At 43.9% G+C, this 15,548-nt stretch overlaps 1 protein-coding gene across 11 annotated transcripts in view; it reads right to left on the reverse strand.

Moving 5' to 3' along the window:
* Positions 1 to 4,158: 4,158 nt before the first annotated feature.
* The window catches only part of MBNL3 (muscleblind like splicing regulator 3), a 100,551-nt gene continuing 89,161 nt past the window's right edge, over positions 4,159 to 15,548 (reverse strand). For all 11 annotated transcript variants that reach the window (XR_010834867.1, XM_048075021.2, XM_048075040.2 and 8 more), the window contains 2 exons: positions 14,990 to 15,063; positions 4,159 to 12,439 (listed from right to left, as the gene is read on the reverse strand). Coding sequence is in view for 10 of the 11 variants with exons in the window: in XM_048075021.2 (XP_047930978.1) it covers positions 15,007 to 15,063 (57 nt within the window). In the remaining variant the exon portion in view is untranslated. The remainder of the gene's footprint in view (positions 12,440 to 14,989; positions 15,064 to 15,548) is intronic.

Consider the following 15,548-nt stretch of genomic DNA (forward strand, 5'->3'; position numbering starts at 1 on the left):
GCACATCCCCTGCCGCAGAGCACACCCCGGAGCCCTGGGAAGGGTCCCACTGCCGCTTCCCCTGCTCCAGCGGGGGACAAACACCGAGCCCAGCGTGGGGCTCGCCGGGGCGCTGGAGTGGCACCGGTCTGGGCCTCTCGTGCCGTAACCTGCCTGGCAGTTCAGCAGCGCCCTTGAGCGCCGGCGGTGCGTCACACATCTCCTCCCGCGTCTCCTCACCACCACGTCCCTCGGGCAGGGTCACGCCGCAGGGACAGAAGGACGGCGGCTGTCGTTCAGGCCTGGGTTTCTGCAGTGGAAGTCAAACGGTATTTTTCTTTGACAGGCATTTTCCAGAAGCCTCGCAGAGTAGCTGTGAGCACTCTTACTACGGCACACACACACGCATGCACCCCAAAACACCCCTCTGCACCTTTTGGCAGGAGCTGCTCACAAGCCAGGGCCCTTCCAGACAGCAGCCACACTGCAGGTGTGGGGGCAGAAATGGGGCTGGCAGCGGGGACACAGGGCACGCCGGAGAGCCCACGCTGTCTGGAGCCGCTGCTTGTGCACAGAAGCTGCAGCAGAAACCACACCACTGAGATCAGCTGAATTATGGTGGCAGAGTGTTAGAGCAGAAGCTGCATCGATTACAAACACAGGCTTTGAGAACGTGATGGCTACAGAGGGGAGGAAGGCAGCAGCAGCTCCTTTGGGATGGTGCAGATAACATTTACAAGCAAATAATTTGCATGCACTGCGGAGGGAAGCAGAAATACCTCTGTGTGACCCAGGTGCAGCTCTAAAGAAATCCACGGTGCAGCGTCATACCGCAGCCTCCTGCCTGGCTGTGTTGCTCCTTGCTGTGGCAGCTGCCGCACACGTCCCGTCGCCCTGGGCTGGATTTACACCTCCAGATCCAAGGCAAGGACAGCGGGAACAGCGGGGACAGGACAACGCGCTGCTGCTGCTGCACTGACTGGCAGAAACACCCTGAAAAAGGCAAAATGGGGAGGAAAGGGCAAAGGCATTTGCAGCAAAGGTCTTGTAGCCCAGCCAAGCCAAACCTGGAGGAGCGGACGCTCCTCCAAGCCCATCTGCGTGGCCTTTGGGCTGTGGTTTTCCTCCTCCAGGCAGGTCCCTCTGCCCACAGACCCCGCAGGAACTTTCTGGGCCCTTCACAGGTGTTGCTTTTTGGGGAAATGTACTTGAGGGAGGGACCCACCCTGGCTGAAAAGGGCAAATTGGTGCATTGACAGCAATCACAGCTATCGTACAAGCAAGAACACACGGGCTGTTCCCTGGGACGCAGCTTGCTCTGAGCCTGCTCCCTCCTCCACGAAGGGTTAACTGGCTGCTTTTGTTGGTGAAAATATTTTAAATCCACAACTCATGGGGGATTAGCCAAACATGTCTTTCTCCATCCTCCTTTTCCTTATAATAAATAGATCAAAGCGATCTATTTATCCAGCACTAAGTCCAGACTGGGTAAAAACTGTCTGGCTTTGGACCACAGAGGCCCATCTTAATATGGAGCAAGCTTTGAAAAATAGATATTTTCCCTGGGTTTCCCACTGAAGTTTCAATAGCCAAAGAGCTAAATGGAGATTTTTATTAAACTTGGCTTTCCTGCACAAACATGCCCCAGCAGAGAGGAAGATAGATGGGCCGGGTGCTGCAATATTTCCAGATGACACTTGCCATAAATACGGCATCATGTATGGTGTGCTCAGGTTCTTTAATCCAACCTCATCTACAAAGCGCTAGTCCTGGCTCAAGACAAGTAATTGCACCTGAGCAGTCAGGAGTGCTTGGCTTGCCGGCAAAAAAACGCTGGCAGCTCTCTTCTTCTGGCCTCATTTTCCCTCATGCCCAACCTCAATCTCAGCACGGTCGTACTCGAGCTGGCAGGGGTGGACGGGCTGCCTTGGGCTCGTGTCAGCTGAGAGGTGGATTCTGCCTCTCCTGAGCAGGCTTCAGCTTTGCAGCAGTGTGGCTCCATCCTGCGGGGCTGGGAGCCTGCCTGCAGCCCAGCGCTGCCCGCAGCCACCCACAGCACTGCCAGCCCAGCAAAACCCCTCCTGCTGCTGCTGGTCAGCAGATGAGCTCGGTATGAACTCATTTAAGAGCCGTGGCTGCATCACCCTCTCTGATACACAGGGCCATAAAATTAAACCCATCAACGTTTCTCAGCTCCAAAGCTTTGGGTTTCTCCAACTGACCCACAGCACAGCGTTAGCAGCAGGGAAAGTGAAGCAGAGGAAAGCTGGTAATGAAAACCGAGTAACCATTCAGGAACGGTCCCACACCATTAGTGGAACTCCAAAGCATCCATTGCTTAGAAAAGTTTCAGTTTTCCCTGTTCTTTTTTTGTTTCAGAAAAAAATACAGACATTTAATTACGCCATCAGACTAGGCAGGAGTCATTTATAGAAAAAAAAAATCTAAGTGGCCTTGACACATAAATAGAGTCAATTAACCTGCAAGGAGAAGACAGGGAAACAGGCTGATGAAAAAGAAGCAGTTATATAATTTTGTCCTAGACTTGGTCTGTCTTTTCTCAAAGTCAACAGCGTGTCCTACTAAAGCCGATGGGGAACAGCAGTGCGTGCCTGGGAGCATTGCTCCTGCTTCTGCTCACCACCAGGCAGCTCTAGTAGACCAGGAGCCTGACATATTTACTTTAAAACTCCTATTTTTCCCCGGTATCAGATTCTTGAACACATTTGGGAACCAAGATCCTTACTATCCATGCGGCTTGCACCAAGATGTGAAATGCAGAACAGTTCACCTGGTCTCCCACCCTGTTTTTCTGGGCTATGAGGCAGGACTCCAGGTCAGATGCCATCCCTGACTGGGCATGCACACACATCTATGCTGCCCAGGAGCTGCAAAGAACCTGCCTCGGATCTAGTTAAATCAACCAAGGAACCTGTAGCAAAAATGGCCAACAATGCCCATGCCCACGCCGCAGTGCCCTTCCTCGTGCTGGCATTAAACACCTCCTGTCGCACAGGTCTTGACCCGCTTGTCGTCTTGCATCACCTGTGTTGCAGCAGCCTGGGTGCCACGGCAAACATACGACTCAAGAGTTTAACAAAAATGAGAGCCTTCCACATCTTCAGGGGCTTCCAGGTGTCCTTTCCAGCTGCTGAGAGCCTTTCCTGCCAAAGCCATGCCGCAGGGCTTGGTGCCTCCAGCTGGACCCAACACGTGAGCGCAAAAGCAGCTGGTAGCAGAGGAGAGCTCGCAGTGAACATCAGGAGCCCCTGCACAGCCCGTCCCCTCCCTTGTGCCATCACAGGCAGCTCTGGCCGTCCCTTGGCCAAGGCAGATGCTGCATTTCGGTGTGGCTGAGGGAGAGGCACCTCCAACGGCTCCGGTGCAGCTCCCTCTGGTCACTGTAGGAGGACATGGCCCTGATGCTGTCATCAAGCTCACAGCGGGGACCCCAGGCACGTCAGGATCAGCATCGCAGGGAAAGACGATTTCTGCTTCGCTTTCAGACCTGAATCCCCTAGGGCTGAGGAAAACGGAGGCTAACGCTTTTAGGGAGTAAGTGGTGACCTCAGGACAGTTTAGGGGCAGAAGTCCCCTTTACAGCAATGCTGCTGGCACACAGGCGGCAACCAAGGAGGGCAGACGCTGCGGAACGATGTTCTTATCTCTACATCTGCTCAGCGCTACAGAAGGAACAAAACCTCTGTGTCTCAGCAAGAAGCAGGTTTCCCGTGAGGAAGATCAGACCAAGCGCCGCTGCAGTCGCCCCAGGTGCAGCGAGAGGCACCCCAGCCCCGCTGGCTGCCTGCAGCCGGGGGCGTGGGGCTCGGCCGGGCAGCCCAGGGGAAGAGCCGGGCACTTGGAGGAGAGTTTGGGAATCCAGGACTCTGCCAAAGGGAGATTACTGTTGTATTACTGCACTGGGACGTTCAAAACAGTATCTGACACAAATGCTGAAAGAGAAAAATTAATACACACATCACTGTGCTACAAAAGCTGCAGGCCTTTGAATTATATTCAATTTATTCTTCATGGTTATCTTCAAATGCACAGCTCTGATCTCCTCTCTAATCACATCATAGATAGGGTCAGAAAGGAAGCATGGAAAAATACAAAACAAACATAACACATCGCATGTGTCTCAGAAGGTCTAAGGCACAAGAGAAACCAAAAGGCAGCATCTGGAAAGTTTTACTTTTATTTTTCTAAAATACAAATTTCTTTCTTATGTTAGTAACTTTAATATGATAGGCCTAATGCATCCAGTAAAGAGGAGGCACTGGCTACAGAATTCAAAATACTGGAAGTATTTTCTGGAAAGAAATTTATTCTGTTCTTCTACACTTTAGAGATAACATTGAATCAAATTCATTAGTTATTATTTTTACATCAGAACCTTTAAAGATTGGGACTAATAAACTGGAACTTGAAAAGTTCTTAAAGTAAACTCCTATTAATGTGTAGATATGGATCCATAAAAAACATAACCAAGAATTTTATACACTTTATTAAAAGATCAAAAAATAAACAATAACAATATAGAAGTAACATACTAAAATGAGTAGCATTATGCACATTTCTAAAGCACGTACAAGCACTACAGCAATATAACGTGGCAAAAAGAAAAATAAATTCAAAGCGTACACCCTGTTGGTAGCAGTTGAGGGAATGAACTATTGTGTTATGGAACTGAAATACTGCATTAGCCTATGCCTGTCTGAATCTGATGATATTTTAATTTCTTACAATTCCACAGGGCTAACTGTAATTGTTTGTATATATTCTAAACTATACCATTAAATTGATTCCTAATGTTTCCCTTACTTTGTTTTACCAGAAATGCCTATGAAAAGAAGAATGTGCTTCAAATATCTACTTTACACAGTACAGTATAAGTGTTTTTATATATTTAAATTAAAAATTGACAATTTAGAACATTCTCTGTTTGATTTGATTGCCTAAAATACAATTCTCTATTTAAAAAAAAAAAGTGATCTGTTGTCAGGTGATATAATAAGGAGCATGGGGAGTTTAGTTTCATTTTCATGATTTAAAATATAAATAAAATTGAAAGAAAGCTAATTGTAAAGAAAAAAATCCCATAATCCAATCTAAGAATGGTCTTATCATCCCCTCATCTGCTAGGATACAAAAGCCATGGCAACAAAATCATTTGGCTTCCACCACTATCAAATAGCATCTGTGTACAGTAATAAAGAACTGGAACCTTGTAATTCGGTGTCAGGTAATTCTCTCTGTTGTGTGTTTGGAAAAAATAACTTCATTTTATTTAATAGTTGTGTTATTTTGCATGTTTAAATATCCCATTTGAGAGGCATATAGAGTTATTTTTGATGATAGAGATGTCAGTAAAGATCACTAGCAAAGATTTTAGCAGTGTTGTCATGATCATCCTCATATCCCAAGGAAGTTTTACCAGCTACGATTCATTTCGCATAGTGCAAAATATTTTTCTCTCAATCTTAGAAGCGAGTAAGAGCTTGATTATAAAATTGATTACAGCAAAGGGAAGCCTTAGTAGCACGGTGGCTAGAATTTGCTATTTCATATTAAAATCTAGGTTATTGTAACGCCCACAAAGAGACATCTGATTTTTTTCCCGCTGTTTTAAAGACACTGGGACCACATGATGCTAAGGTTCTGATTCATCAAACCACCCGTTTAAACGAACCACGTGGTGAAACACAGTCTGGGCAGGGGACATTTGTCAGCGATGTCAAGAGAGCAACCTCTGAGACAGCCGCCGGCAGCGGTGGCTGAAGGGCAGCCACTTGGCAGCGACACAACAGCCCCCAGCCCTGGGATGGGCAGGAAAGGCAGCCAGGGACACCGGGTGCCACCACCCACCGGCACTGTTCTGGGGTGTTCAGAGCTCAGCAGCTTGAGCTGGGACCAGCCTTGTGGCAAAACCAGCAACCTTCCCAAAGCAAATCTGAGGTTTGCATTTTGAAAAGCAAACAAACAAACAAAAAACAAACAAAACCCCACAACTGGTTCCAACCAAAACCTAAGTGGGTCAATACGGGCCCTCCAGCTTTTCCAAAAACCACCCAGTACTGCAGAGAGTTGCCAGTACAACCAACCGAGCAGCAGTGGGAAGGGAATCGAGAGAGCCCAGGGACCCAGGGCTGCTGGCAATTAGGAATCTGCTGCAGGGGAAGGATATTTTACACCATTAATCTTCTGTTTTCTCTGTTACAACTAACATTTCATTAGGGCGAACAAAAGGACAACCAGCTCCGCATATGAGAGCATCTCCTGGCTAGTAAGGGGCTTTGCCTGGGATTCCCGACACTTGGCTGTGGGCTGCTTCGCGCTGCACAGCGGGCAGCCAGACAGCTCCGAAGAACCAGGGGCAGCCTCGGCTGGACAGGGAACGCAGGGCCAGGTCCTCCTGGAAGCGCCAGTCCTCTCTGTTAAACTGTGACCGACTACGGGGAGAGAAGCAGCAGAGCCACGCACCCCCCGGCCCCCGGGCAGCCCCTTTCTACCCAGAAGATGCTTGAGGAGCACCGTGTGCTGCTGCTCAGCAGGCTGGGCGGGATGGCTGCACTCCCTTTCGATGGCAAGTCAACAGGGACTGTTAAATCCAGCCAGAAGCTGGCCACGCTGCCATGATTAGCGTTCACTTCCCTGCCCAGCATCCGTCCAACAGCTTCCTCATGGCAGGCAGCGCCGTGCAGCACTGCCGTCTGACCAGGACCTTTGGCTCTCTCAGACGAACGCTAAGGCAGGGGGCACAGCAGGAGCAAACTGTCCCAAGACAATGTGAAACAGCTCCTGTCCCTCCGCTGCTCATCGGTCGCTTCAATTTTGTTAGCTTGCCCCAAAAGGTTTTAAAAAAAAAAGAAAAAAAAAAATCAGCAAAACCAAAACAACCAAAACAACCAACAAACCAGCATGTTGCACCAGTTCAAACTCCCTCTGGGATTTAAAACACTTGCTGCAATGACAGCCACCTATAACAGACAAGCACCTCCAGCTGGAAATAGGATTAGGTGCTAGGAAAAACGTGTGTATGCTGTCACTGACTTATCAGTCCTAATAGGATTCACCGAGAATACAAAGCATCAGAAACATGACCTAGGGTGTGTTTGAAAATGTAGGCTGATTACAAAAATCTTTGCTAGTGACCTTACTAATTAATTAAGCACTGTTTCCCATTTCTCTGTGCTGCAGGTTGGAGCTGACCTGTTATCAGTCTGCTGTATAATAAGCTATGGCAAACTACAAAGCTTTTACAACAGCAAAGCAACATCATGCTTTCAGATAAGTTTTATAGCAAAAAACTCCTCCTTTTCAAAGCCTTAGTAATACCTATCTCTTTTACAAACTTTTCCTGTATTATTACAGACTTTTTATATTCAAAATAAGTTCCAAGGATTTCTTTCGTGGACTATGTACATAAGTGCAAAAAAGGTGTGTCTCACACATTCGTACACTAACTGAATCAGTTTAACTGCAGCATATTTGTATCTTCAACACTGTTACGGGGTCATTCCACAATATTTTTTCTTATGTACAGTTTTTGCTAATATAAATTAGTATTAAAATAGTTACACGTTTAATTATTTAGCCCTGATCGTAACATAATCATGTGAGTGTTCAATTTCAGGAAAACAAAACAAACCAAAATTGCAAGCAGAGCTACAGTACTGAAACCGATTAATTCTGAATTCCCACAATGCAGGCGAACGTGAAATGAAAGAAAGACCAGTCACTATGTCGTAAATACAGGCTGTCGTGTTTTCAAAGTTAAAATACTGTGGAATAACCCTTGCCACACAACAATTTCTACAAGCTATAAAACCTGACTCTAAATCCATGTGTTGTAAACTTCTTGACTGAAAAAGTGACATAAAGACACAAATTCAGCGTTCACATGGGACTTTGGGATTTTAAAAATATTCAATCATATCTTTATCTGACAGTATCGAACTGTACCTTTAACAAGCTCATACTGTTACACATCACTTTTAATTTACATGTGAAAATTTCACAAATAATGTATACAAAGGTAGCCATGTTGTAGTTTTGTTGCCATAGCAACAACAACTTAATATAATTAGTTAACAATGAATCTATCATTGTAGGAGTTACATACAAAGTTAATTTTGTTCTTAAACTGTAAACTATACAAACTAGTTATGGACTGTATTCTATACCTTACCATGCTTCAGTGTTGGTTTAGAATATAACTAAATGGGTTGAATACATGTAGTAAAAATTTTAAACTTTCTCTAACTCTCCTTCAAAATTAAATTCATTAGTTACTAAAGATATCAAAAAAGCAATAATGAAAACCTTAAAAACTAATGGCAAAGAAATGAAAATATATGACATGAATTAATGCGTTGTAGCCTAGTAACAATGTGTTGTAGCTATATTTACATTTGGATTAGGCTATCAACTATTTTTTTTTTTTAATGTTATTACAGTCTTTAACATACAGTATATACTCTAAGGCCTTCAACAGGCACATGGTAAAATCAGGTCAATATCAAACTAAATCCATTCAACAGGAATGGGAAATTAGATTTTCCTCATAAATTTCACCTTTTTCAATTTTCATGTATGTGAAATGTACAAGGGATTAAAAAAAAAAATGAGGACTCCAGTTTCTCAATCGTTGTGTACTAGCATGTCCTAGAGCTACTCTACTGCGTTAGCAAGGAGCCTGCAAGGTGGAGAAGACATCTCATCAGACACACGCGTCTCCTTATCCGACCCGATGCACCTTACAAGAGACACATACCCATCTCCATCGCTGCCTGTACGGTTTGCACAGCTCCAGCCGCTCGGGCAGGACTTTCGCCGTGGTCCGCAGCCGACCGCACGCTGGGAGGACCCCACCGCAGGAATCCGAAGCTCCGCAGCCGCTGCCGGAGCCGCGGCAGGAGCACGGCGCTTGTGGTTTGCAGAGCGCGCGGCCAGCCCGCCCGCGCCGCTGTTCGTGAACACTCCGAGCGCAGTGCGAAACGACACGTATGGCAGAGAGGAAAGTGCTTCAGAGTGTTCAGGAACGGGGCCGGCGCGGGCTGGCCAGGGAGGTAATGGTTTCTAGAACATCACGATGCAAAAATACAAAGTCAAAAATCATCAGCTAGAAACTTCCAACTAAAAAACACGGCTGATTGTGAAATCATGTTCCAAACTACTAAAAACACTGTATTTAACAAAAATAATCTTAATAGTTTTATGAATCCATTTTATTTTAAATCCCTCTTTTATTGTCTGCTTATGTTACAGTTTAGTAGTAGTACTTATTATTGAAACTACTAACAACCTTTTCGTGAAAATGATCAATCTCAGCTTTCATTTTCCCTCTGCATGACCCGTTTTATCCAAGTTTCAGCATTTCTTGCATATTGTTTGCATAAGGCTGAGAGAAATGGACAAAGAGAAATAACTTTGGATAAATAAAAAATATAGGTTCATGGAAAGTGGGAAGCTTATAAAAATGTCACTAAAATTATATTGATTTAAACAAACTTACATACATCTCTTGTCAAATAAAGGATGATATTCATGCTTTTATGACATTTGTTTAGAGTCACTAACTAGCTTGGTGACTTTGTAATAGTCTATTTAGGAAATTTATAGTCTGTCGACTGTTTTTTTTTTCTTTCTTGAACAAAGAAAATTAGAGCAAGTCATTGCACAACTAGTTTAAATAGTGCTACCTCAAAATGGCATTTTGCCGAGATTGTTTTGAATTTGGTGAAGTTTAGTGCTTCAAGCTTTTCTTTCCTTAAACTCATTTACAAATTAACTCTAAATTTGCCAGCAATATAAAAACTGTTGTGGCACCTAATATAACTACCCTGAACATCCCTCATTGGACCTCTTTAATAAAAAATAATCCTTAAACGTTTTTTTTCAGTGCTTTAAATGTGACGTGAAAACAGCTGTATTCTAGGTTTACATTCTATGCACATCTATGCCAGATGTTTAAGTAGATAAATAAAATAGGAGGTTACATCAAAGTGTCAAGATATACAAAAATCCATTTAGCACTGAAAAAGTTCCAACCTCCTTTAACTCATAAAGCCATACAAGCTTGAATGCATCCTTTCTGGCTTAAGAAGATCAGCTCTGTTCTTTGTTGAGGCACTGGCACAGGTTGTGCAAAACCCATTTTGATACACAAATAATTTCAAACAGGAAGTACTCAAATCCACTTTTTCCACTAACAATGTTATGGTTTTGGGAAACAGAAACTCAGTGGTTAAAAGAACAGGTATGTGGTAGCCAATATAAATGAGAGTCACTAATTTCAGGCAACACCATCTTGCTTTTGAATGGTGATGGCTGGGAAACAGCTACAGACACAAGTGACTGTCAAAACACGAGGTTCATGATTGAGGGTTAGGGGTGTGTGTTTTTTTCCCCTCTTTCAGGGTTTGGTTCAAAGCCTGCTGAAATGAATAGAAAGATCCCTTCTGGCTCAAGGCCTTTTTGAGCTGGACTCTTCAAAGGTTCTTGCTATGAATAAATTGCCACAAGCAGCTGGTCAGAGCCTCATCAGGGACAAACCTGTCGTGCTCCACACGCCCCTTTATCACTTGTGGCCCACGTAGGTACGTGTCTATCAATGTATCTGTGCCCGCACTGGACGAGAGGGGGCAAGGAAATTCTCTAACCAAGGCCAAGGAACTTGGAAAAAAAAATATAACCTGTTTGTCAGAGTTTGGCACTCTGCAAGACCACTGTGAATTCAGGGAGGCAGGACACTAGGAACTTGTCTCTTGCTTGTATTTAATAATGACTGTCTTTCTCCTAGCACTTGATACGTTTATGGAGTTCATGGATTTACAGGAGCAAATCCATCTCTTCCATAATGCCAGTGATACTATGAAGCTATGACAGGGATGAATTTAGCTGCATTGTTGAACTAAAATGCATTCTGTGTAGCCAGATTGTTCAGCAAGGCCACACAACACCAGGCCGTGCTGCCCAGCATGCTCAGCTGGTAGCTGTTTTATTCAAGCGCTTGATGAGGAGGTATTGAAAACTAGCCCTTGGTTGTGACAAACGTTGGTCTTGATCAAGTTGAAGGTGCCAAAATACATCCCCTGACCTACAAGAACCCCATTAAAAAGAATGTTAATGTATGGTAGAAAGCTTATGCTTCGTTTTTTTCTGGTTTGTTACTGCTGTGTTTGCTTTAAAGGGCCAGAGATCTTGGGAAAAATCACCGAATCATGAACAATGGTGGTTAAAAAATTGGTGCATGCTGACAAAATTTCAAAGAGCCACAGAGGATTTCAGGCGGAAATGTTTCAGCATGCTTAGAGAAGACAAGCCCAGTCTACATGGTATTACCCAGCTTGGGCTATGTCATGATTATGGGCCTGCTCCAGCTACACGTTTTATAGCTAACAGTTGGCATTTGTTTCTCTCCAATGCAAATGCATCTTTGCCCAACTGAAGCCATCTCACTTATCCACGTGTTTTTTTTTTCACTGCACCATGAAAACAGCAAGAAAGATTGTGCGCCGTTTGCAGCTGAGAATGCACTTCAACGGACAACAGAACTGCAGAAATTCCTTGATGCTTACCATAATCTGAGCAAATCTTTCCTATCCCCTTACTGAGATTGGGTTTTTGTGTTTTTCTTTTTTCTTCAGTTTCCAGAATGAGCTCACTGTATTTAAAGAAATACCCTGAACTGGACTAAAATGACAGCTGTCCTTTCATATTGTTTGTACTAAGAATTTGGAGACTCTGCTTGAAGGCAAATTTTCCATGATAAAAGGAGCATTAACACAAGCAACTCTAGCTGACATTAACTGCAAAATCCAGAAAAGGGCAGAACATTCCTGCGTCGTGTTTTTCAAGCACATAATTCCTGTTTCCCACAATAACATTTTTAGTAAAAAACAAACAAAACCCCATAAAACCTACAGTATATGAAAACTTAAGACATAACAATAATGAAAAAATGGTATTGAGTATACTTGATAATGATGTACACTTTAAAACAAATCAATAGACTATGATGTAAACAAAACAGTAAGATAACACTTTAAAAACAAGACAAACATTTATCCATCGATAGTATACAGTAAACCAACAGTCCGCTGTGCAGATGCACTTATCAGGATGGTAGTCATAAAATGATTAAGTGTGTTAAAGTAATGTGTTATAAAAGTCTATTATAATTTTCTACTTGTATATCTCATATAACAGAGCGCTGTTTGTTAATTGTTTCTATAGTGCTTTTTTTTTCTTTTTTTTTTTCTTTTTTTCCTTTTTTTTTTTGACATTCCCATTGATCAGTTTTTGGTTAACATGTAGGCTGCAACAGGCTTACTGTAGAGGTGGTAGAGAACGATAGAAGGGAAGAGGGAATATATACAGAAAGGCCATGCGCAGCTTCCCACCAAGAAGTCCTGGTGCTCCATAATTTTACGGTTCAGAATTTCAACATGGTCTGCTGCAGGGGAAAGAAAAAAAGAACGAAGAAAGAATGTGAAGCTAGCTATATATTTTCTTCAATAAAGTCATTCTACTAAGATATATCTGCATCCCCACTGCATTGCCCAACGGGTTGCCATTTGTATGTTGCGGAGAGACAACGTTTTATTCCCTTAATTTTCTGATGTAGGATGAAACTACTAATAACACATTTGGCATCCTCTTTAATCTGCACTTGGAGCTTTCCATTTCCAGTGTGCTTCACACATGCTGAAAAAAACAATTTATGAAATATGGAGGTGAGAAAATAACAGTCTCATTTGTGAGACAAGAAGGCAGGTGGAGAGTGACTAATGAGAGGACCGGAGGAATCCCTGACCACCGTTGGCTCCTGTTTCCTTTGAAGGCAGCCATAGATATTCACATTAAAATCTAATCCTAGGGAGCCAAATATGAATCAGGCTCAGAGACAAAATAGGAACATACAAACCCTGTGCTCAGGTTACCCTCTTCTGGGAGCAAATCTCCTCTCCTCGAATATACTTCTGAAAATCCTCCCTGTAAAGAGCTAGGCTAGCCAGCCTGGCTGCCAGGACCTCGTCAACCATGGAGAAAAAGAACAACATCTGCCAGAGCAGCAAGTATTTCTATAACAAAACTCCCACTCACAGCAGCTTTGGGAATTCACCCCTTGGCACTGAGAAATGTCAGTGAAGATCCTTATCTGGCAAAAAACTTGAGCACACGCACAACTTCACATGCTTGGGTGGCAGCATGAAATGATGGGTGCTTGAGAGATTTGCTGGCCTTTAGTTTACACATGGATATGGTGGGAAACAACACAGAAATGGGATCAAAACACAAGGGCTCCTGACAGTGGGGGAAACAGCCCTTTTCTACCAGTCTATGAAGGGGGTTTACACCCTGCAGCTGTGAGGTGTTGAGAGGCCAAGAGCTTCTGGCAGACTGGTGGGTCATACACATGGTCACAGCTCCCTCACGAAGAACGGGCTTGTCTTCTTACACAGATGCTTTCCATGCCCAGCAGACTGATCCCCAAGAGAACCCATCACATTTGAAATGCTGACCCTACTTCTTTCAGGTAAGTATTTTTCACTGTCCTTAAAAGCATGGCTGATGCTTTGTTTGGACAGACTGTACTGTGCTCCCTGTTTGCTAAATACATTTCATGGAGTTTCCTTTCCTACTCTGAAATCACTAGCTATTGACAGTGTGAATTTAAGAACACACTCACATGGAAATGAAAAGAATTCAGAAAAAAGAAGTTTCCTGAAATAATGAAGTCAATCTCAGAGTTCAAGAACGAGGTTCTTCCAGTGCAAATGATCTCCTTATTGGGTGGAACAGACTGTTTTGCATGTGTTATGGAGATAGTGTAACATGTCAGGTGGCACATCTGTCTGCCGTTTAGGAGAGCAGTACATTGTATAACGCACAACATTTTCAACTGACAGGGATACCTCAGTGTCCACCCCTAGACTAACACGGGTCCACGGCCACAGTTAGCAGGCCATTTATACATAAAACAGCTTACTTAGGTCACCAGAGATAAAGGCCACCACCAACATGAGTAACTTCTGTCATTTGCTAAAGATATAATTAGAGAGTTGCTTGCCAAATTGATTTCCAGCTTTTAAGTACTTGCCTGTAAGTGTGACCTGTGGAAGAAATAGGTTGCCTATCTGTGTACACTAAACGGCCTGCACTGGGAAAATCTGGTGATTTCTTGTTGAAGTGGCTGAACTACTCTTTCATGCCTTGGGGTGAAAAATACAGCAGTGAACTAGAAGTCCCAAGGGATCTTTTTCTTATGAACATTAGCTAATGTTTACAAATAAAAGCAATGGAAAAATGACTGCTGCTAAGGCCTTAAAACACTCTAAGTCAAGGAAAAGGACAAACAACTTTGTTATTCCCATTCAGAGAAACCCAGCAGCCTAGGGAAGCCCAGGATCTCCATATAGTGTGAAGGATGCTGCTTGTGGCATTCATCTTAAAGACGTACGAGGACCTCTAAAGCAAACTGTCACGGGCCAGGCCCCTACTGCAGTTAACAGCAGATCTGTGCCCATACCAAGCCAGTCCTGCTGATGCACAGCAGCTGCTGATGACCCAGTCCTGCTTACCCCAGGAAAAGGAATATGCCACTAACAGCAAAACAGAAGTTTCCCCTTTTCAGCTGACTCATTACCAGAGCAGTCTTTACCATCAATAGCACAACCCCCTGAGGCACCTGCAGGCAGCTGGGAGCTGTGCAGAGCAAGAGTAACTTGTAAACACGACTGCCAGACTCAGGGGGATGCAAGACAGGCGGCTATGAATACCACGAAACAGGTATTTTAGACACAACAAAACATGGCTTTTGTAAGCCACAAGGCTGGTCCATATCTGTGCTTCGGCTGCTGAATTTTCTGTCGACTTGGCAGAGAGCAAAGCCACCGCGGTCCTGCAGGCTCAGTCCCTCTGCCCAAACCAGCCCCTTTTGGGGGATGCAGTGCCCTTGTACAAAGTACTCCGCTGTAAAGAGAAATACCAAAAAGCAACTTACTGTTCTATCGGGAACTTCTACATCTGTGAAACAAACATGCTGCTACTCAGTTCATCTACTGATAACTGGGATATCTACAGCAAAACAAACAAAGAACACAACACATTAAAACATTGTCTCGAGAAAAGTCTCTTCATTCTGTCTTCAGTTTCAGGTTAGTAAATACATCAGCGTCTTATAAAACATGATCCATTCCCAACTTGCATTTATTTTGCCACACATTAAGTACAACACAGTTGCATCACTACTGATGCCTCATGGAGTGGTGGTTAATTGTACTGGGACTTTAACTCCATGGACTACAAGTAAGACAAAATGCCCTGAAGCTAGCTGGCTGAAACATAAGGAGCATAACTTTGTCCAGACTCATATAGCCACAGAGCAACACTGCACAGAAATCTCTGCTTTCTTCTCATGACCGATACAAGTATGAGTAAGACCTTCTCTACCTGAAAATTAAAACAAAGCACAGAAAAAGAATAGCAATACCTACTGCAAGCAGTAAAAAACTGCTGAGGACTTATGCAGGCAAAACTTCTTCTGAAAGCTTTATGACCTT

Source organism: Anser cygnoides, chromosome 13, assembly GCF_040182565.1.
Source record: "Anser cygnoides isolate HZ-2024a breed goose chromosome 13, Taihu_goose_T2T_genome, whole genome shotgun sequence".
Classification (NCBI taxonomy): domain Eukaryota; kingdom Metazoa; phylum Chordata; class Aves; order Anseriformes; family Anatidae; genus Anser; species Anser cygnoides.